We start from the raw sequence: 21,591 nt of genomic DNA, 5'->3' as shown, positions 1-21,591 counted from the left end.
GACGCGAGCAAACACAATACATTTCAAACCATTTGAAATTTTTTTCTACGATATACACGTCTCAAGGAGAAGATATTTTACAAAGGAAGATTTCTTGGTATATATATTTTAAGATTTTTTTCTGAGAAAATGAATTATTCAAAATTGAACGAATGCGCAAATCGAAGATCAATTATATTCCTTCCTAGCTAAACCAACTGTTTTGCTGCGCGCGTTCTGATTGGCTCACGGATCAGCGACGGCAGAGTTCTCCACTCGAGTTTCCTTCGCCATGTTGTGGAGTTGACAGATCTCCGAAAATGTCCTTGCTTTTACTTCTTAAAACCTGTTCAAATCTTCGGGGGAAATCCGACCGGATCGCCAGGGTCACTTTTAGAGGTATGTTCTCAAGAAATTTCACCGAGTTGTAAGCTGTCAATGACTGTAAGCGCTGTTATGGCTGTAAGCTTTCTTGTGTCGCGAACGCTTCGCGGGCTTCGCGTTCGACAGTGGCTTCTTTTCTTTACTCGGCCTCGCTCGCGGTTTTAGATAATTTTTTAGAGCTGGGATTCAGACATTAACAATTTTATAATTTTTGAAATTATTCCGCAACATTCTATGCTTTTTTGGACGGTATTATCTATTTTGGCTGGTAGATATTTAATTATTCAAGTTTATGTAGTTCGGCTTGGGTAATGTTGATGGGAAAGTGTGGCTTTCATGTCGATTGCAGCTGTAGCTTGTCGTGGGTAAGTATTTACAACCAAAAATAAATGAATAACTATTTACTTGTATTACATTCCTTAAAAGATTTCATGTCATGGCAAGACTGCATCTGTAAATTTAGTTTTATCTGCTCAATTGAAATAAGCTACATTTTGATAAGCGGCAAAATTTTACTAAAATGAAGTACTTTTCGAAGGTCGATTGACAAATTTCGCGAACATTTCTAGCACGGAGGCTTCTGTTGATGAGTACATGTTACAGAAAAATATACAAAGCTTCAACTTAACTTAAGAAATTTATTTTTTGCGATCGTTTTCAAGGAGGCTTTCCTTCCTCTACCGCAAAGCGCGAAATTGTAATCGATGAAGTCTTTCAACCGTGGAAACTTCTTAAACATAGTTCGAATTTCTTCGAGTATTTTCGCGGAATTGCGTTTTTTTTTTTAATGAAAGTCGAACCAGCTTTTGTAGCGAACCTTTATGTTTTAATATCCAGGCCTCAAAAGCTATTTCGAAATTATTTCTGTGACAAGGATCGCGATATTGTCAAACGGCACAAATGTCCTCGAAAACTTCCGGTAAAAGATGGCGCCCGTGGTACTAAATATATTGATTTTACAACACAATCTATTTATGCCATGGCGAAACTAGGGACTGTAATACTCAGAAATATTGTTGGGTTTTTTTGTTAAAAAGAAGATGTCTTCTATGATTTCGTTTACAGTATTTGCCGATCGCCCGAATTTTCTGAAGTATACCGTAATTTTTATTGTGTAAACAAACTGGAAAATTTAATTTTGTTTCCCAAGAAATTGTTTAGCAGGCGTTGACTTGTAGTGGGTAAAAGTACGAACAGAATCTTAGTAAAATTTTGTTTGTTTTATTGACCCATCGTTTCATTATTTGGCACAGTAATTTCATGCTTTATAAACTAACAAAAAGGAAAATATAAGTAACTTTATAAATTTAGTACAGTCATACTGTCAGACTCAATATCATTTCCTTTTGAGTTTCGCGATAAGACGATAAATTTCCTAGACTGTAACATCAGCCTAGAGAAGCAATTATGCACTAGGGAACAAAACCAGGCTTTGTTCTTTGACATTATTTACTTCATAAACAGTAGAGAAGTAACTTATATTGATCTTCATAACAGTGTTTTTAATTTCTAACAGCAGTTCATGTTGGTAAATGTTTTCATCCATTCAAAATTCATTAATTTAATGATTCTGATGTAATGTTACGTGATTGATTAATTTAAAACCCTCTCGGCTACAATTATTTTTCTATGAATATTTGTAGTGGAATGGTTGAATATTTGTTAATTGTAATTTCTTCCTTCTATTTTGTTCTGAAGATGCATTAATCTGATGCATTTTATGTTCTGCAAATTTCACGTTAAATTTGGCCATTTTACTTAAGAGAGAAAACATGGTGCAAAAATGAAATTGAAATATTCACAATCTGGTAACTACATCTATGCTGCATTAATTATATACCAATTTGAAGAATGTAGATGTATTCTAAAGAAACTGGTACCACATCAATGGGAAGTGTTTTAATATTAACATAGTCAATTATAGGGTAATTTGGCTACCATAAAGAGATTAGAATGCTGATCTTTCGAGCGTTAGCTCTTTAATTGCTCAGATGAGGGGTAGTGCTCAAACGTTCAGCACTCAAATCTCTTTGCAGTGGCCAAATTACCTTTGTTTATCAACTCTGTTTATCAAACCAAACAATAATGGATGAATACCAATCACATTTTAAGATGTCCATACATGCCTAGAGGAGGGAGAGGGATTAGGGGTGGGAGGCACTAGCATTTAAAAGTTATTGAGAGACATGAAGGATTTTTTCTTCTTTTTTTTTTTTTGCAGAGTAAATACATTAAGACAATTAGTTAAAGTGTATATGACACAAAATCTTTTATTAGCTTATTAGGAAGAGCTTTCAAAATGATGAAGAATGGCATTTATTTTATTGCGATAGCATTCTTGGTTGCCGAGTTATTCAAGATTTAGGCTTATGCAAATTAGACGACATGTGACGTCACAAGACTGACACAAAATGAAGGGAAATCACAAAAAATGGAATATCTCTTGAGCCTTTTTCTGTATAGAACTGAAACTTTGTAGAGTTGTTATACTCATCACAAAGTTTCATGATATGATCCACTATGACATTTCCATGGCAACACAATGGGCTCCAGGCCCTCACCATCCAAAGGATAAAATCAGAGTTTCCCTTCCCAAGAAGCGCTTTTTGCTCTTGATGTTTATTCAGTGGGTGTGAGGGAATATGGACATTACGCAGCACAAGTATAAGAAATTCTGTTTGACTTTGGAGCAATAAATAAGGCATTTGTCATTTGGGGAAGGTAGAGGTCTGGTAACGAGTACGTTGCTATGGTGACATCATAGCCACTATCACAATGTGTAGTTCTGTCAGCACATCAACCCTGCAAAATTTCAACCCTGTAGATGTAGTATTTGCGTAAATATTCCAAATTTTGTGATTTCCCTTCATTTTGTGTCAGTCTTGTGACGTCACAAGTTGTCTAATTTGCATAAGCCTAAATCTTGAATAACTTGGCAACCAAGAATGCTATCGCAATAAAATAAATGCCATTCTTCATCATTTTGAAAGCTCTTCCTAATAAGCTAATAAAAGATTTCGTGTCATATACACTTTAATGAATGTTGTAAAGTATTGAATATTTCTGATTGTTTTGTTTTGCAATTTTTTTTCTGCCCAGGGGTAACATACCAGACGAGTGTAATAGAAAATTGCTCTGAAGCTGATTGGGATGAGGTTTGTAGGTTAATAAATAAATGGCACAAGAGTTTAAAACTGTTTCTCTTTATTGTTAAGTTTTAATTTTGTTCTTTCTTGTTATGAGGCATTTGATACTGGTCAGTATTAGGGCTTGAGACTGTCCTAAACCCCGGCCAGCTACAATTTGATAAGTTTTACTTTGTAATGTTACCTCAAGCTATCTGTGACGTGTGCTTCTTGATTTGTTGAACAGGACTTTGAGTGGCCCTTGGAGAGTCCGCTGGACCCCAGCGAATTCATCGAAATTGAAGTTTACAACTTCAACAAAATATTCAATAACAGGTTGGTTTTGTTATTAAATTCTACCGACAAGAACTATCATACAGTACTACATGCCAGTCACCCTATTTTTGACAACTTCTCTACATTAACATGATTCCTTGCAGTCAGAAAGTTGGAAAGCCACTGCACATTCTGTGTCATCCCACTGGTGTGTTCAGGGTCTACACTGTCACCCCTCCCTCCCAAAAAGGCCCAACTTAACACTCCCCCTTCCTCCAAAAGAAAAATGCCTCCTTCCTGCTTTCTGCAAAATCAACCGATAACCTTTGGGTTACGTAAATACATGTCTGTAGCAGATTTGGTGTAAGGTGCAAGAAAATGCACCTTGGAATCATAAAAACTGAAATTTTATGGATTGTGGGGGGAAATGTCAGGTCGAAATCTTAGTAAATTTTAGGCAGAAGACCAAAAGTTGCTTTTATCCAGGACATTTGGTTAGCCATACAGGAGACTGGGAGATTTCTGAGATACTCCGGGATAATCTGGGAGAGTTGCCTTATATATGCACTGTGACCAGTAAATTCAATGATAGTGCTTTCTTACTACCTGGAACATTAGAATCCAAGCCAGTATGGTTTCTGGTAGCTATAATGCTATTGTTACTGTGCCTGTTAAATTGTAGACATTTTTATCTCTCTCTAGACTGGTTGGAGTATTCCGCATGGTACTTCAAAAGCTTATACAAGATGGCCACTTGGAGGTTATGGAAAGCCTCATAGACATGAACAACACAGTACTCAAGGTGGGAAAGTTGGCCAACTTTCTGATATTGTATAGTACCCGAGAAAAAAGTAACTTATTTTTTATCAATATATGAACCTCAGATATCTTTTGGCCAGATGTTTGTAAAGAGCTGCCTCACAGAAAAAGACTGCTAGGTAGATTTCGTTTGAAGGACCACAATATTTAAAAATTTAAAATAAATTAGGCATTAATGTGCAAAAAAAGCTAGCACCACAATACTGCTCATCAGTAGCTCTCATTTGAATGATCACACGTTAGGAAAGGGTGGGGCCAATTTGGACAGCATAATGGTACCACAGGAAAGGAAAGCACTTAATAATTCTAATCAAAGCTTTGATTTGAATTGTCGCACTTGAGGATTTCATTCTGTCTCAAATGTTAGAACCTTCTTGTACAGCATAATAAACAGCACCACAGGAAAGTACTGCTCAGTAGCTTTCATTTGAATGGTTACACTTTAGGATTTCGTCTACACACTCAAAAGTTAGAACTGCATTACGGAATTCAAGATGTTTAGCAGTGGAGTTAAAAAGAATATAACCAGCCTGTTTTTGACTATCTTTTCTTTATTTAGAGGTAATTATGTTTCAAATGATTGCATTCATTTTCAGGCAACTGTTAATCTGGAGTTACAGTACAATCCTCCAGAGGGAAATGTTTCCCAGTGGGTCAACAACATCCAGGACACGCTTGATGCGCCCCCACAGGTGGGCTACATGCCGGATACTCAATATCAAATGGTGGATCCTTACAGCCAGGAAAGACGAGGCTCCTTCATTGGTGTCGGCAGTAACTTTGGCAGCAAGGCTTCCAAGAGCCAATCAATGACAAGCTTAACGTCCAGCACTCAGCGGCAATTGCGGAAGGAATCAATGCCCGCATCCATTGGAGGAGGTGGGCGGTTTATTTCCCCTGAGGGTGGTGGAGGGTCACCTTTTGATGCCATGTTGAAAGGTGATGGAATCGGCAGTCGCAGAGGATCACAGATCAGCATGCACAGCGACAGAAGCATGAGCATGAAATGGTATGTTCCTGTTTTCTGTATGAACGAAATATAAATATGTTATTGACCACTCGCCAGGAGGACTGTATTGGGAAAAACTGCCCTCTATCTTGAGTACGGCGAGAGGCCGTAGGCCAAAAGCCATACTCAAGACAGAGGGCACAGTTTTTCCCAATACGGAGCAACCTACATGTAGGTCAGTGAGTAACGGTTTTATTTCTTTCCGCAAGAAAACAAGGCCCGGGTCTTGCAACCAATCCGCCTGGGTTTGCGGGCAAGATTGAAAAATTCCCCTGCTGCTGGAACCAATCAGATTGCACAATTTAAAGAATTCTGTCCACTTGTGCACTGACCAAAAAATTAATTAGAACAGATAAGTCTGTATAATGTATTGATGATATTTTCACTAGTTGCGGACTGAGATAAGTTGAAGTAAGGGTTTTATCCAGTCATGAAGGTGTCCACAGCTTTGAAAGTATTCAGAAAAAAAATGACATTAAGTTATTAATTATCTTTAATTTACAAATTTAATTGGAGGCATGCCTCTTGGATGACCAGGTTTCGATTTCTAAAAGTCTAGTTGAAATACAGAAGATCTTATCTCTATTAAAATGCACACATCAACTTAACCCTTTCTATTATGACTGTTTCTCTTGCAGTAGTCACGCACATCCTAGGGTACGGGCTGAGAAGAAAATGTCGATCAGAGAGCAGGACTATCAGGTTGGTTTTGAACTACATGTAGTAAATGTTTCTTACAATGCCAAACCACTAATGAAGCAGTTTTTACAATTTGGTTCTCTTTTTACTGTACGACAGGGAGCATTACTCATTTGGTATACATTTTGCTTCTTTTCATTGTGACTTAGATACAAGTTCGCATCCTAGAGGGACGTCAATTTGCGGGCACCCAGATTGATCCAGTGTGCACAGTCAATGTCGGCAATCAAAAGAAGAGTACAACCATAAAGGAACAGACCAACTGCCCCTTCTGGGATGAGGTAGGAGAAAAGTGCTGTGTATACTAAATAAGATTATTAATAACAAAATTCATTCATCTACAATGTGGGAACTTGGGATGGAAAGTTGGAAAGGACTTAAGGGGGGGGGGAGGTACTAACTAACTGCCATGTTGTTGCTATGGAAAGTTCCTTATTGTTATATCTAGTTTCCTTTGCTCTTTGTTAATTGTGCTCTTCTCGTCCTTGCAGTTTTTCGTCTATGACTTCAAGATGCCACCCATGGTGTTATTTGACAAGATTATCAACTTCCAGGTAATGTCTTGTTAATAATAACTTGGAGTGATGCTTGGAATAATATTTTTAATTAAGAAATACGTGACTCGCAAAACCTTGCGAAGCTGGGGCTGGGTGGAAAGCCCTCTTTCGTGTTGTAGCATCAAATGAGGAGATTAAAAAGTTTCTGAACATAGCAACTATTTTGATGAGCATGGTCTTTTCGTAATTCCACAGGCTAGTTTGCGGTTAAAAATCTATTTCTGACGCGATGAAATGTACAACGGGCGTGCAGCGCTGTTGTGTTCGATGAATTTATTTTCCACGGAAAATTATTTTACCGCGGCCACAAAACGTGTAATTTCTTCAATGCAATCTTTCACAAAAAAAGATTTCTAAAAGAAAGGGAAAAGATTCTGGAGAGATAGTTCTGTATCCAGTGAATATTGATGAACATTGCAGTTGAAATTTGATCATGCATGCATATTTTTTTCCGATGTATGCAAATTTTTTTCAGACGATGCCAGACAGTCTGACGTCATTCATACTTTGTTTTTCACCGTTGCTGGGCAACATTGCGGACACCTTCAACTAAATATACATACAAACATACATACATATATATAAATATATTTTTTGCTCGAATTCGCGCTGCTTAGCTTCACTCGGGCTGGCTCGGCCCGACAAATTTATTAACCTCGCTATGCTCGGGCCTTCGGCCCTCGCTTTGCGAGGAATTAAGAGTAATGGTACAGCTTTGCCCCTTTTCCCCAAGAGGAGAGATGGAATGAAACTAAGCTAAGCTATTTTAGCGTGAGCTAAGCTTTGGTGTTAACAGTGTTTTAAAAACTAAAATATTATGTGGATATGTTGACAGGTTTTTACTGGAAGAAATTTAGTCAGCCAAGGACTCCTGATTGGAGCATTTAAGGTAATTTAATTTAATTTATAATTAGAGAAGTTTTGGAGAAACATTTTAAAATAAAAACTAGTGAAATTAATGGTGAACAATGTTTCGCAGTTTTCATGACAGCATATTACCATATCATTGTTCGCCTCTAATTTCACTTCTTTTTATAATACTTAATATTAAAATTTTCAGTCTGCAAAGTAAAACCTCTTCACTAATTTGCTTCTAGTAAAAGTTTAAATTTAAACACTCAGTTTAGTAGAAATGTACACTGAGGTTTGATATGGACCGTTACCGTGATGGTACAGTTTGGATTTATGTAATGGACTAAAAGTTAATCCTCAAATTAGATTGGGTTGTGTGGATTAATGTGCTGAATCTGTCCTTTTGTTAGCTGGATGTAGGAACTGTGTACGCACAACCAGATCACAGATTCTGTCGCCGGTGGGCGGTACTGACTGATCCTGAGGAAACGCTAGGAGCTTCTGGTGCTGGCATCAAGGTAGGGATGGGTGTGGCAATCCTCTGTGCAAAGAAGAGTATTAACCATTTAAAGGGAAAGTATCACGAAAATTTGCTGTCACTTCAAAACCCAAAAATGTTTGACTGTCGGCAGAGACAATGAAATAATTGTTAAGTTTGTAAAAAATTATCACCCCAGTGCAATAAAACTGTCGATTAGTGCCTCTGGCCAGAGACAGAGTAGGCCAGTTTGGATTGAAACTTGAAAAATATTTATTTAGGCTAATGTTTTTCAAGTTCTCGCATTTTTGTTTCCAAAATGTGCTAGAACAGATCACGAGTTGTTTCTTTCAAGAATTGAGTTGATTTCGTTCCTCTCGTCATTCTAGAATTATTTGGCGGGTGATTGGAGGTCTTATTTCATCATTTGTAACAAAAGATATAAAAAACCCCATGATACTTCCCCTTTAAGTCCTAACAGTGATCAGTATCAAATTTCTCCTTGTGATAATGCAATGCTTATTCAACCCCTGAGGTCATGAGAATTAAGGATGTGATCATCCTAGGTGGATTTTCTTGATATTTTTATAATTTCTCCCCAGTACTTTTATGAGAAAAGTATGGGGACAAGATAGGAGGGTTTGTTCTTTGATATCAGGGATTAAGGGTTAATACTATGAACATCCAGCCAAGTCATGAGTCAGGGTGTTTTTGTGCAATTTGGGCCTTTTTTAAGGGATCGTTTTGAATGGGGCATAAGCAAATCCAGGATTTTACTAAATTAATGACTGGCGTACATACTGTCGCAAGATTCTGACAACATTTAACTGATATACCCTCTTTGATTCCATCTCTTCAATCAAGAAAGCAACTAAACATGATGGAATGAGTTATTTATCTATAGCTGCTCTTGTTGATGATCAAATGTAAAAACACCTTTATTTTCTCCTGCTAGGGCTACCTGAAAGTTGACATCACTGTGCTTGGCAAAGGTGATCCTGCCAAGGTGAGTCATGTTACTTTAATCAGACTATATTTTTAACTGTCTGTACTAAAGCACCAGGACTGTTCAGAAGGGCTGGCAGATTCACCCATGTTCAGAGATGAGCCATGCTCCGAGTGGGAGGGTACGAAATTTGCAAATTACAACAGGCTGCTCAACGCAGCGCAATAGGAAAGACAGGGAAGAGTGCTGCTGCAGGAACGCAGCAAGAAAAGTAAATTTATTTTTGTGACAAATTTAATATAACCTCTTTTGAATGTTTCTTATGTTTTTCCATAGGAACCTCCAGGCGTTAAAGACAATGATGATGACATTGAAGGGTAATTAATTTCTATTAATTTTCAATAAATTGTGATCCTTTTTATGGTCAGTGTGTTTAAGTGATGACAGGTACATGTAGGGCTGAGATTTGATAAAAAGTGCTGTTCTCTGTACTGTGTGTTGGTACATTTTGGTAGAAAGTGAGAATTCTGTCTTTTTTTTTTTTTAAATAATAGTTGATTTAATTAATTTCCTTAGGAATCTTTTGTTACCTGAAGGAGTCCCTGCAGAAAGACCAAAGGCCAGGATCATTGTGAAAATTTACAGAGCTGAGGGCCTTCCAAAGAGTAAGTAGTACTGTGTTTGTGCACCATTCACAAAAAAACACCTTTAATTTTAAATCTAAAAAGAATAATTTTGTTTGGGAAAAACCCATGATATGTGGGTGGGTGGGGTATGGCTAGGAAGGTTTGGTGGGCAAAGGTTGGGTACCATGGAAGAGGGAGAAAAAGGCTAGGCAGCGGGAAAAAAATGGTTTATGTAAAAATGACAAATTGCCTGTAGTAATCTTTTGATATTCTTTTTCTTTGCAGTGAATAGTGGACTCATGGCCAATGTCAAGAAAGCTTTCACTGGAGAGGTACAGTTAAGCTTTTTCCTGTCTTTGCATCTTACTGGATCTTCAGGGTTTTATTTTTTTGTTCTTTTGAAGGTGCGAGATCTTGTGGATCCTTATGTGGAAGTGTGCTTTGCAGGACACAAGGTAAACTATTATTGTCATTTCCTAACCTTAGGTCTTTCATCTTGCTGTGATTGTCATTGTTGCCGTCAGTAGCATTGTTTTGGTTGTTGATTAGTGTCATTGTTACCACTGTCAGTTATCATCATCATCATCATCATCATCATCATCAATCATCACTGTCTATTGTTATCACTACCACCACTATCATCATCATCATTATTATCATTGTCATCAATCATCACTGTCCATTGTTATCACCACCATCGTCACCCTTGTTATCATCACCACCCTCCCTAATTTCACTTTTTTTATGCAGTGCTGGGTTCACCTCAAACACAATCCTCACAGTTGATTAAAATGAATGAAATATTACATTATTTGGTTTTATTCAAGCTGTATTTCTCATTTGATCACAGGCCAGAACGACAGTGAAAAAGAACACCTATGAACCCATGTGGAATGAACAGATTGTCTTCTCAGAACTGGTAAATTTTGTTATTTTGCCAAGAGCTTTGACTTCCTTCCTCCTTTTTTTTTCACGTTTCAATGTAGCTCTGATAAGATGACATCCAATAGAAATGGACCCTATCTCTGAACTAGGAACTTTTAAGCCCTTGGTCTTTGCACTGTATTTCGTTAAGTCATCATGTATCAATATCCAGGACGCGTCATGCGTGCATTGCTTGCTTGTGTTTAATCACTGTCATAATGATTCCTTTTTGTCCTTAGTTTCCTCATAATATTTTTTGCCTTTAGTTTCCTCCCCTTTGTAGAAGAATGAAGGTTCAACTGAAAGACAGGTATTCATAACTTCATTGTATCCCTAATGAGTAACTTAAAGTTTTATGTGATGTATGAAATATTGGATAAAATACATTTGAAATTATGTTCTCAGTAACTTGCAAACTGGATTAGATTTAGTCAGTCAGTCAATCATACAGTTAGAGAGTCAAGTCAGTCAGTCAAACTGTCAGACACTCAGTCAAGCCAGTCAGTTATACAGTTAGACAGTCAGTCAAGTCAGTCAGTCCATCAGTCAAATCAGTAAGTCAAGTTAGTCCATCAGTGAAGTCAGAAAGTCAAGTCAGTCAAGCCAAGTCAGTATAAGTCAAGTCAGTCAGTCAGTCAGTCAGTCAGTCAAGTCAGTTAGTCTGTCAGTCAAGTCCGTAAGTCAAGTCAGTCAGTCAGTCATGGAGTCAGTCAAGTCAGTCGTCAGTCAGTCAAAGTCAGTCAGTCAGTCAAGTCAGTCAGTCAGTCAGTCAGTCAGTCAGTCCAGTCAGTGAAGTCAGTCAGTCAGTCAGTCAGTCAGTCAGTCAATCAGTCAAGTCAGTCAGTCAAGTTAGTCAGTCAGTCAGTCAGTCAGTCAGTCAGTCAAGTCAGTCAGTCAGTGAAGTCAGTCAGTCAGTCAGTCAAGTCAGTCAATCAGTCAATCAGTTGGTCAGTCAGTCAGTCAGTCAATCAGTCAGTCAGTCAAGTCAGTCAGTCAGTCAGTCAGTCAGTCAGTCAGTCAGTCAGTCAGTCAGTCAGTCAAGTCAATCAGTCAGTCAAGTCAGTCAAGTCAGTCAGTCAGTCAAGTCAAGTCAGTCAGTCAGTCAGTCAGTCAAGTCAGTCAATCAGTCAAGTCAGTCAGTAAAGGCAGTCAGTCAGTCAGTCAGTCCAGTCAGTGAAGTCAGTCAAGTCAGTCAGTCAGTCAGTTGGTCAAGTCGGTCAAGTCAGTCAGTCAGTCAAGTCAAGTCAGTCAGTCAGCAAGTCCAGTCAGTCAAGTCAGTCAGTCAGTCAGTCAGTCAGTCCAGTCAAATCGGTAAGTCAAGTCAGTCAGTCAGTCAGTCAGTCAGTCAAGTCAGTCAGTCAGTCAGTCAGTCAGTCAGTCCAGTCAGTGAAGTCAGTCTAGTCAGTCAAGTCAGTCAGTCAGTCAAGTCAGTCAGTCATTCAGTCAGTCAGTCAGTCAGTCAAGTCAGTCAGTCAGTCAGTCCAGTCAGTGAAGTCAGTCAGTCAGTCAAGTCGGTCAAGTCAAGTCAGTCAGTCAGTCAGTGTAGTCAATCAAGTCAATCAAGTCAGTCGGTCAAGTCAGTCAATCAAGTCAGTCAGTCAGTGAAGTCAATCAAGTCAATCAAGTCAGTCAGTCAGTCAGTCAAGTCGGTCAGTCAGTCAAGTGAGTCAAGTCAAGTCAGTCAGTCAGTCAGTCAGTGAAGTCAATCAAGTCAATCAAGTCAGTCAGTCAGTCAAGTCGGTCAGTCAGTTAAGTGAGCCAAGTCAAGTCAGTCAGTCAGACAGTGAAGTCAATCAAGTCAATCAAGTCAGTCAGTCATTCAAGTCAGTCAAGTCAATCAAGTCAAGTCAGTCAGTCAGTCAGTCAAGTCAATCAAGTCAGTCAATCAAGTCAGTCAGTCAAGTCAGTTGGCAGTAATTCAATTTAGTCAGTCAAGTCAATCAGTCAATCAGTCAGTTACTCCATAAGTCAGTCAGTCAATCAACCAGTCAATCAGATGGTCATTCAGACGGTTCAGACAGACAGACAGACAGACAGTCAGTCAGTCAGTCAATCATACAGTTAGACAGTCAGTCAGTCAGTCACTCAGCAAGTCAGTTGTGGCTTCCATCTATCAGTCACTGTGAAGTGGTATTGTTGCAGCACCAAAAAGTGATTGAAACTATTAGTATCTTGTATAAATACTTCAACTGGTTGTGTTTTGTTGTCAGTGACTCTGTGTCAGACGAGGTCATTGGAACTCATTTTATTGACCTGTCCAGGATATCCAATGACGGCGCCAATGGTATGTCATTTTGCAGTCACCAATAAAATTTATTATATACATATTACCGGTACTTATTTATCAGTTTGCAGTTTAAGGACAAAGACATCAAGAATCTTTTAATCCAATGTAATTTATGGATTTGCTTTTCCTTAACATCTCGTTATTGCATCACCTATTATGCTGACGATCATTGTAATAGTTATTGTTATTTTAACCATAATGACATTTAGTAATATTTTTTATTAGTAACACTTAAACATCACAGTAGAATTCAAATTTGTATAATTTATTGTAATTAGTATTCCTTGACAAATAACACAATAATTTTGTTATCATAACATATCTTATAATATTTTTCATTTAGGTTTTGAACTTACAAATAACAAAGAGACTGAATACTTTTGTTCTTGGTGTCTTTGTCAGCTTCTGACCCATTCTTATTCAGGAAATCAGAAATTTTTAAGACATTGAGATATATAAAATTGCTTTTAACATTAATTTTTTGTCAATGTTTTCAATGATGTTTAATCCTTCAGTTGAGGGACATAGTTAGAGAGTTGATGGGCTGTAAGTAAATTAAACCACTTTCATTTTACCTCTTGTCCAATGGGCTAAGGACAAAATTCTGCATCCTGGACAGGAGTCTAAAGGCCCATTTAAATGGTTTCAACATGTAAATCAACATGCGTTCATTATACAGTTGTTGAACCAAAATGTTGCGGGCGTTTTGAACAGGTTGTTCAACATTGTTTAAAGCTTGTTGAAAGTGTGTTGAATCAAGTTTAAATTGGCTTAAACTTTCATTCAACATTGAATTAACATTTTCTTTGTTCTTGAAAATGTGGAATGGTGTTGAAATCGTTTGAACACTCCGTTCATCCAACATCTGATCATTCGACTTACAGCCTGTTCAGTCCCTAGCTTAAGAACATTTCTCTTTACATGCTACTGGTCTAGCCTCAGATGAAGGTCAAAACCAAACCCATCATAAGATTGTGAAACATTAATAGTCAGAGCATTTCATTTGGCAGTAGAATCCAAATTTACAGGTCAAACTGAATCCTGTACAAGAATGGGTCTTAATGTAGTTAAATGTTTTGATTTGGTAAATTTTTTTCTATATGAACAAGCCTACATTATAGAGGGTCCAAGGTTAAGAAATGACCTTGGACCATCTGAAAATCAGCTTGTTAAGTACAAAATAGTGTGCATTTGATAATAATCTTTAGTTGCTTTGTTGATATAATTCAATTTTGACCTCTGTACACGTTTTTGTAACACACCTAATGCTTTCTTATATGCTCATTTACTAACATACTGTGTGCTCAAATGCTGTTTTTCATTTTTTCATTTATTCTTTGCTTGAATTATTCTTTCTTTCTTCAATGACCAGTGTTCATTTTCTCTGTTGTTTCACTTGCTTTCAAGACTTAGAACTTTGTTTCCATTTATCATTTCAAACTCTTTTATTGTTTGCACTGTTTCATTTCACTTTTCCTGTGGCTGTCATCTACTTTACTTGCCAGGAGTGGCTTATATTTTGTGTTGTCACTTGTTACTGTGCAGCTCTTGTAGACTTTAAACTTTAAAAGTTTTTTTGATGATTTGAACCAAAGAAACTCTGTGCTGGTTACACAGTCAGGCAGTGCATGCTTTAAAAATGTCTTCATTGTATGCCATTTTGCTTCAATTCCCAAAAGCAAGCTAACCTTATGTCAAGTTAAAATCTGACTATTCTGCTACTGACTGACTGGCTGGCTGATTGATTGATTTGCAGAGCCCAAAACACATTCGTTTTATTGGGAGGGTGCTGTAATTTATCAGCACAGCTTAATGCCATCCATATTTGGACTTAAAATGTTCAAATTTCAGTTGATTAAGACTGCGCTGCTGGAATTAACCAGACAATGTCAATTTTTCAGCTGCCATTCTCATGCCACTGTCTTTTTTGCACAGCCCGCTTACCACAGCTACTGCATCTTTACTTGTTTTCTATTTTGTTGATATCTGTTTCTTTCCTACTTTAATGCCAAGCTGATGCCTCTACTGCAACAGAGCCAAGGAGATGACTTTACATACTGACCTTTAATGTCTTTAAACTCTTGTCAGCCAGTTCTAACTCAGCCATTAAAATAAACTTGTTGCTTGTCTTTTGTGTTTGCTACTATTGGTGCTGAGTTTTCATGGTTCTTCTTGCATGCTTTTGTTTTGTGTCTTATGATCAAGGAACCTATAAATGACTGTAAATTATTGTTTAAAACAGTTCATCTTTAACCATGCATTTAATAAAATTGACCTTAAACAATGAATTAAAGTTTACTTTAAACTGAAACATGAAACAAGATACAAAATACTGTTTGATGCATGTAAAATTACCACTAATTTGTTTATCAACAACACATTAAACATGGAGTTCAAGGTTATTGATTTGCAACAGCTGGCTTGTTAAAAACTAAAATTCAGCATGTGGACATTTTTTCCTGTAAAATTTTTTAACTTCATTCTTCTTTAGTGCAGTTTAAAAAGCATGCGATATTCATTGCTAATATTTTAAAAATTGCCGTACTTTTGCTTGTGATTTGTTGGGAGATTATTTGACAGATATTACCAAGTATTACATAAGTTGTAAAATGCACTGTTTTACCAAAACAAGAGCATCTGCTAATAAACGTCACTTATTTTTTAGATTTCTAAATTTAAATTAAATTAAAAATCTATGATTGAGTATGTGAAATAAAACCCTCTGAGATATGCATGCTAAAGAATTCTTGTTAGTATTGATTACTTACACAGTTTGCACCTGTAGTAACTTTTCCAAGTGCCTGTTTGCACGCACCCTGTAAGCATGGTGATTTGGTGCGTGTGTCCATGCATGTGTCTGCATGTCTAACTTAAGCTGGCTGACTATACAGGGTGGCTCTCCGAGGTCTATATTCCTGGCTCAGGCATTAAAGTTCCTGGCTCAATTCAGGCTCCTGGTGTGTATTACGCTGCTGGCTGCTTCTCTAGATCTTAATCTATCTTTAGTTTACTTCTTACATACGTGTGTGTGTGTGACTGCACCCTTAACTAATGGATGACGCATGCAATCCACCCTACTATACTATGTATGTGGAAACTTTAGAATCTGTGACTTAGTGTCACAAACCTTAAAACGTGTCCTCAAGACTGGTGCCTTTTCCTCCTGCGCATATGTTTTGTGCATCTCAGGATGTCCAAGAAACTCGGATTTCTTAAAGACAGCGTATTTTTTTGCAGTTTATGACTATTCAGGAAAATAAGACCTTAGTAAGGGCTATTGAAATCCAAACAGAAAATTGGGGGTAACCACATGCAGTATTTTGTAATTTAGCTTTGATTTGGGACAAAATTTCATACATTAAAGCTTTTTAGAATTATTGTTGCTTGCAATATTATCTCTGAGATATGCATGCTTACCCCCAATTTTATTTTTGAATTTCAATAGCCCTTGTTAACATCTGCTTTTCCCACATAGTTCAAAAACCACACAAAAATACCTCTGTCTTGCGAGGTGCCACCCTTAAAATACATGATTAAAATTGAATTCTCTTAATTGAAACAATAGACTAGGTTACCACATAATAAAAAAAAAAACACTTTCATTTAAACTCTCTCTCGGAGTAATTAAATGATTCATGAAAGTTATGTAGTATTTTAAATTTTATACACATCAAAAGAGCATGGTACTTTGTTTAAATTAAATGAAAGAAAGTTTTGAAGTTATTTTCAATAAATTGGAATGTAATTTTTTTTGTTTATTTCATTTTTAAAGTTTTAAGTCTTTTAATTTCATAATTTATTAGAAAATCATGTAGGACATCCTGAGCATGAAGAGTGTGATATCACTTGCAATTTTTTTGCCATTAACATTTTGAAGTTTTTAATTTTTTTAATTGCATAATATTTTATTAAATCACATTGGACAATTTTAACGTGACAAATGCAATCTCATTAATTTGTAATTTTAAATTGTAACAAAAGTTCCAAAATGTGAACTGTCCTGTAAAGATGTGCACCTTCTCTCGTGCCTTTCTCTATTAGTTAAAAAAAAAAAAAAACACTTTTCCTAAAGTTGCTTGCACACTTTTCTCCCTCGTGAAACTGGTCATCTGTCATTCTTCAAACTTTCCCTTTTGGCAATCATCTAGTCTTGCTTTTCATAATGGACATTATCTCACCTACTTTTCTTCTCTGTCTCTTGCACTCACTTGTCAATTGAGCAAGCAGAAACAACAAACAAAAGACAAAAAGTACGAAATGATTAAAAAAAGCTAGTGATGGATATAAAATGAATCAGTTTTGCGTCTCTGATTTGGTGTGCATTTTGTAAACTCTGGTCTCAGGTGAATATGACGGGGTTGCTCTGTATATATCACATGAAAGTGTGCCTGCAGCTTTACCACAGGGAAATGAACCAATGGAGTGGATCCATTGTATGTTAGTCACACAGGGATTGCTCGTCATCATCGTCATCATCATCATCATCATCATCATCATCATCCTCATTATCATCATTATCATCTCCATCTAAACAACCCGGTTCCCTGCTTTTCTTCCTTGGAACTTTAGCTGATAGGGCCAGGATCCATTTACCGCTGTTTTCATGCACTTGTTATCCTCACTGACAACCAGAGAGGGTTGTGGGTGTACTAAAAGGCTAATAACTGTAAGAGCCCAGAGAAAAGAAACCAAAACAGGCAAGGGTGTGGAGGGGAGGTGGGGGCGGTGAGAACATCTTTTCAGTAAAAGCTGGGGAGCCAGGATTGTTTTCATTGTAGCACAGTGCAATAATTAAAACACAATCACAGTCATACATTGTAGTTTTGAGAAAAAAATGTTTGAAAACATTATAGTTTTACACACAATTAAACCACGTCAACTTTGCAACCAAAAAATCCATATAAAAACATATTGAGTCAAGATATTGGAACAAACTTTTCACATTCATTTTTCTCAAGACTGCAATGATATCACAAGAAATAATTTGTTATTTAATTGTAGTTTGAATTGTTCCCAAAATATGTTAATGCAAATTAAAGTTTAAGGTTGAACCAGGTATACCCAAATCACAAAGTGCTAAAACTTTGAAACAGTACAAAGATTTATAACCTGTTGAAGTTGTGGTGGCAAATTGATTTCAAAAGTAATTTCTCCTGGTTGAAGCTTGAACAAATAATTGTAAAGAATTGTTTATTACTTTGTATATTTTTGCTAAATATATTTTGTCCATTTTGTTTTCTTTTGCTTTTTTTTTTGTTTATTTGCTGGTGGTCACTGTGCAACATGTCGGGGTGACATCGGCCTCTGAAGTTCATAAATATCCTCCTGATATGGGTAAATATGGTTTATGGTTTCATGCCTGACGCCTTACAATGCTTGCCATTGTGTTTCAATGTGTAATGTTTTTCCTTGAAAATATCATTATAAATGTTTTTGAAATTTGACAAAAAAATTATCTATAATGTGACATTGCTACATATATATAGAAAATGCAAACAACTTTGCATAATTTATGACAAATTAAGATTGTGCTTTGATGTGCAATTGCTGGCCAATTCAACACTACATAGAATGGTCAGTGTCGATGAGTTTCAAAAGTTAGTGACTTATAACTTGGCAAACTTAAAAGGAGCACAATGGCAGGCACACGATGATCCACTGTCCATCATTGTTAGTATACAAATCAGCTGGCACAATTCATTTTCACTGTATCACTTTGCGTTTGACACTTTTCACAACACTCTGACCATTTGACTTATAACATTACAGTTAGCACCTTTCCGATCACCTCAACCATTCATTTTTAATTCATTAACATGGTTTCAGTTGCATACCATACTTATTTGTTTAAAGCAAGTTATTACCACTTGGGCTTTATCAAAAAAAGGTGACAGATTTGATGCGGTACCTATAAACAAAATGCCCCTTGTGTTCAAAGCTATGTACTTACAGATTTACCAATGATGTTCTATTGAGATGAAGGGGTAAAAGTGTCAAAATAACGATCAACACAATACACACATTGAAAGACTGGGAATTCAAACTCTTTACCTCTCATGCATGGCAAAAAAAGTGTACTAACTAACTTGAGTGATGTTCTTTAAAATTTTCTATATAGTTATGTCATTAATGTAATGTTGTGATATGGCTGTTCTTGCATGATTCCACTGTATCCAAATGCATGTTGTAGTTCTTCCAGGGGTAAGGTTCACTGCTGTTAGCATGCATTAACCCTTTCACTTTCCAAGGAGGAAATCTCAAAATTCCTTAGTTTGTGACATGATTAAAACCAAACAGTTCTACTTGACAGTATCACCCAGTGTTCTTGCCAAACTGGAGTATGGTAGACCAGGGAACCCAAGAAACCAACAGGGCTACCCATTTGGTTTTTTTTTTGTTTTTTTTTGTAGGGGAACTATTAATTCATTCACAAGGCTCCTGATAATTAGGTGCCTTGGAATTTCAATCTGGCAACAGTCTTAATTGGAGCATTTCATTGATTGGTCACATTCTCAGACACATTAGGGTTTTATCTTTACAATTAAATGTCAGAAGGTTTGAATTAACTTAAAGTTTTCCTTTGAGAGTGAAGGGGCTAGTATTGCAACATTTTGCAAGCACAGTAAGTTTGTTAGCTCAGAATTCTGCGTGATGCACATTGCACTAACTGCATGATGGTGTTAGAACTGGCTGACTATGGTGTTTGGTTAAAACACTGTACAAATTTACATCCCCTGTGGTCAACATTTTTTACCAACAGCTGGACTTGACTTTTGGACAGGAATTCAGCATGCATGTTTGTAATGATTATACATGGGGTGGGATTTTAGTACCTATTATCTATGGTGATGTTTGGTTCACCTGAAGTGTTATGGTTTGAGTGGTTTTTTGTTATTTCCCTCATTTCTTGGCCAGAAAACAAAGAAGTTCCTTTTAGATTTTGACTTACTGTGACAACAATTTATTACCCTCTCTTTGCATGGCCAAGGAAAAGGGAAAGTAGAGTTCTGTTTCGAGTGTGTCACATGTGTGCTGTTGTTCGAACGATTTGTGGATAGAGCTGATATGTTAGTAAAGGCCCATGATGTATCTAGCTTCGTGGACTTTTGATGTTCTGAAGGAGATGAACCAATTCAAAATAAATGAACTGACAGTATTCTTACGTAAGATCGAAAATAAGCTTGTTTTGATATCATCTGGAATCTCCCTTGACTGGTAAATTGTGGAATTGCAAATCATCCTTCTCAGGAGATCAATGGTCCATCTAAGCTGTGTGTGCGCATCATTTTAATTTTAAGGAAGATATTGCGTTGAACTGTTTTCTATCCCCTTGATTAAATATGTTGGGCGAATTAATGTTCACAGGTTTCATGCCAACATTTGGTCCATGTTGGGTCAATCTTTATGGATCTACCAGAGACTACTCCTTGTTTGATGAGCACAATGACCTTAACAATGGATTGGTAGGTGTTGAACAAGTTCCTTTTGATTTGCAGTGGAAATATGTTGTTTGCTAAGGTATGTGTCTTCAGGGTCACCATCGAGTATTGATGCATAGTTCCGAACCAACTGGAAGAGGTGCTGCCTGTCATGCATCAGTGGAACATCTCAGACAGTTTTGGAGCATTTGACTTTTCAAATAATTTTTTGTCATAGTTCCCTTCATTGGGACAAAAGTGGGTCAGATGGGGTCACGTCCCCTCTCATGTCTACACTGGGTCCAAACCTGTTGTACGAACCGCCAACCGGTTGGCTCAGTTGGTAGAGCACCGGGCTCCCGTGTGGAAGGTCGCGGGTTCAAACCCCACCCGGACCAACACTCAGGGTCTTTAAATTAACTGAGGAGAAAAGTGCTGCCTTTGTAATGACATCTGCAAATGGTTAGACTTTCTAGTCTTCTCGGATAAGGACGATAAATCGAAGGTCCTGTTTCACAACCCTTGTTCATGATTACTCTGTGGAACGTTAAAGAACCCACACACTGTTCGCAAGAGTAGGGGACGTAGTTCCCGGTGTTGTGGTCTGGCCTTCTATCTTTCACGCTCATGCTTGGGTTGTGGGTGGGTGGGTGAGATCTAGTATGGACCGATAGCGGCTGCCAGAGGCGCCTTCACATGCTGACGTCTGATCTCACCCCATGGAAATGTAACCGGCCATGAGACCTGGTGATATGTGCGGTATACAAGAATTCATTCATTCATTCATTCATTCATACTTGACACTTTTTAGGGAGAAGGAGTAGCATACAGGGGGCGATTGCTGATGGCTGTACAAGCAGAGTTTGGCGAATCTGCTTCAGAAGCTGGCATCCGTCAGGTGGAAGTGGAGCCTACAGCACCCATCTCTGATGTAAGTCTGCTCAATTGCCAGCTGCAGGTGTATGTTTTGTGGGATGTTATGAATGTTCCAAAAGACAGTTCATGCACTGGAAAATGTGCTCCCATTGTCAAGAGCCATTCACAGGGATTGGAGTTGGTGTAAATTCCTAACATTTGGGACAGGTTCACTAAGTGACAGATCATGTAACATCACTACATTTCTTCATTGCAGTCAAGGCTCTAGTTGGAGTGAAAAGCTAATTGTTATATAGTGTCGTAAAATTAAATTCAAACCAAAGTGAGAAGTTCTCT

General features: G+C 37.4%; 1 protein-coding gene across 6 annotated transcripts in view; it reads left to right on the top strand.

Moving 5' to 3' along the window:
• Positions 1-21,591, top strand: part of LOC146452577 (otoferlin-like) — a 43,845-nt gene that overhangs the window by 91 nt on the left and 22,163 nt on the right. For 3 of the 6 annotated variants that reach the window (XM_085097712.1, XM_085097714.1, XM_085097713.1), the window contains exons 1-23: positions 1-97; positions 189-378; positions 3,463-3,518; positions 3,736-3,824; positions 4,467-4,566; positions 5,180-5,592; positions 6,231-6,294; positions 6,441-6,572; positions 6,783-6,845; positions 7,684-7,737; positions 8,111-8,218; positions 9,134-9,184; positions 9,461-9,501; positions 9,701-9,789; positions 10,036-10,082; positions 10,155-10,205; positions 10,601-10,669; positions 10,941-10,984; positions 12,885-12,958; positions 15,853-15,918; positions 18,272-18,295; positions 20,327-20,424; positions 21,191-21,310. The exon at positions 1-97 is cut by the window's left edge. In XM_085097712.1, the coding sequence (XP_084953838.1) occupies positions 300-378; positions 3,463-3,518; positions 3,736-3,824; positions 4,467-4,566; positions 5,180-5,592; positions 6,231-6,294; positions 6,441-6,572; positions 6,783-6,845; positions 7,684-7,737; positions 8,111-8,218; positions 9,134-9,184; positions 9,461-9,501; positions 9,701-9,789; positions 10,036-10,082; positions 10,155-10,205; positions 10,601-10,669; positions 10,941-10,984; positions 12,885-12,958; positions 15,853-15,918; positions 18,272-18,295; positions 20,327-20,424; positions 21,191-21,310 (1,932 nt within the window). In that variant the 5' untranslated portion in view covers positions 1-97; positions 189-299. The remainder of the gene's footprint in view (positions 98-188; positions 379-3,462; positions 3,519-3,735; positions 3,825-4,466; positions 4,567-5,179; positions 5,593-6,230; positions 6,295-6,440; positions 6,573-6,782; positions 6,846-7,683; positions 7,738-8,110; positions 8,219-9,133; positions 9,185-9,460; positions 9,502-9,700; positions 9,790-10,035; positions 10,083-10,154; positions 10,206-10,600; positions 10,670-10,940; positions 10,985-12,884; positions 12,959-15,852; positions 15,919-18,271; positions 18,296-20,326; positions 20,425-21,190; positions 21,311-21,591) is intronic. The other 3 variants (XM_085097715.1, XM_085097716.1, XM_085097717.1) reach the window with 3 other exon arrangements.

This window comes from Pavona decussata, unplaced genomic scaffold, assembly GCF_977016875.1.
Source record: "Pavona decussata unplaced genomic scaffold, jaPavDecu1.1 SCAFFOLD_366, whole genome shotgun sequence".
In the NCBI taxonomy this organism is placed as follows: Eukaryota; Metazoa; Cnidaria; class Anthozoa; order Scleractinia; family Agariciidae; genus Pavona; species Pavona decussata.
This window is presented reverse-complemented; position numbering and strand designations above follow the sequence as displayed.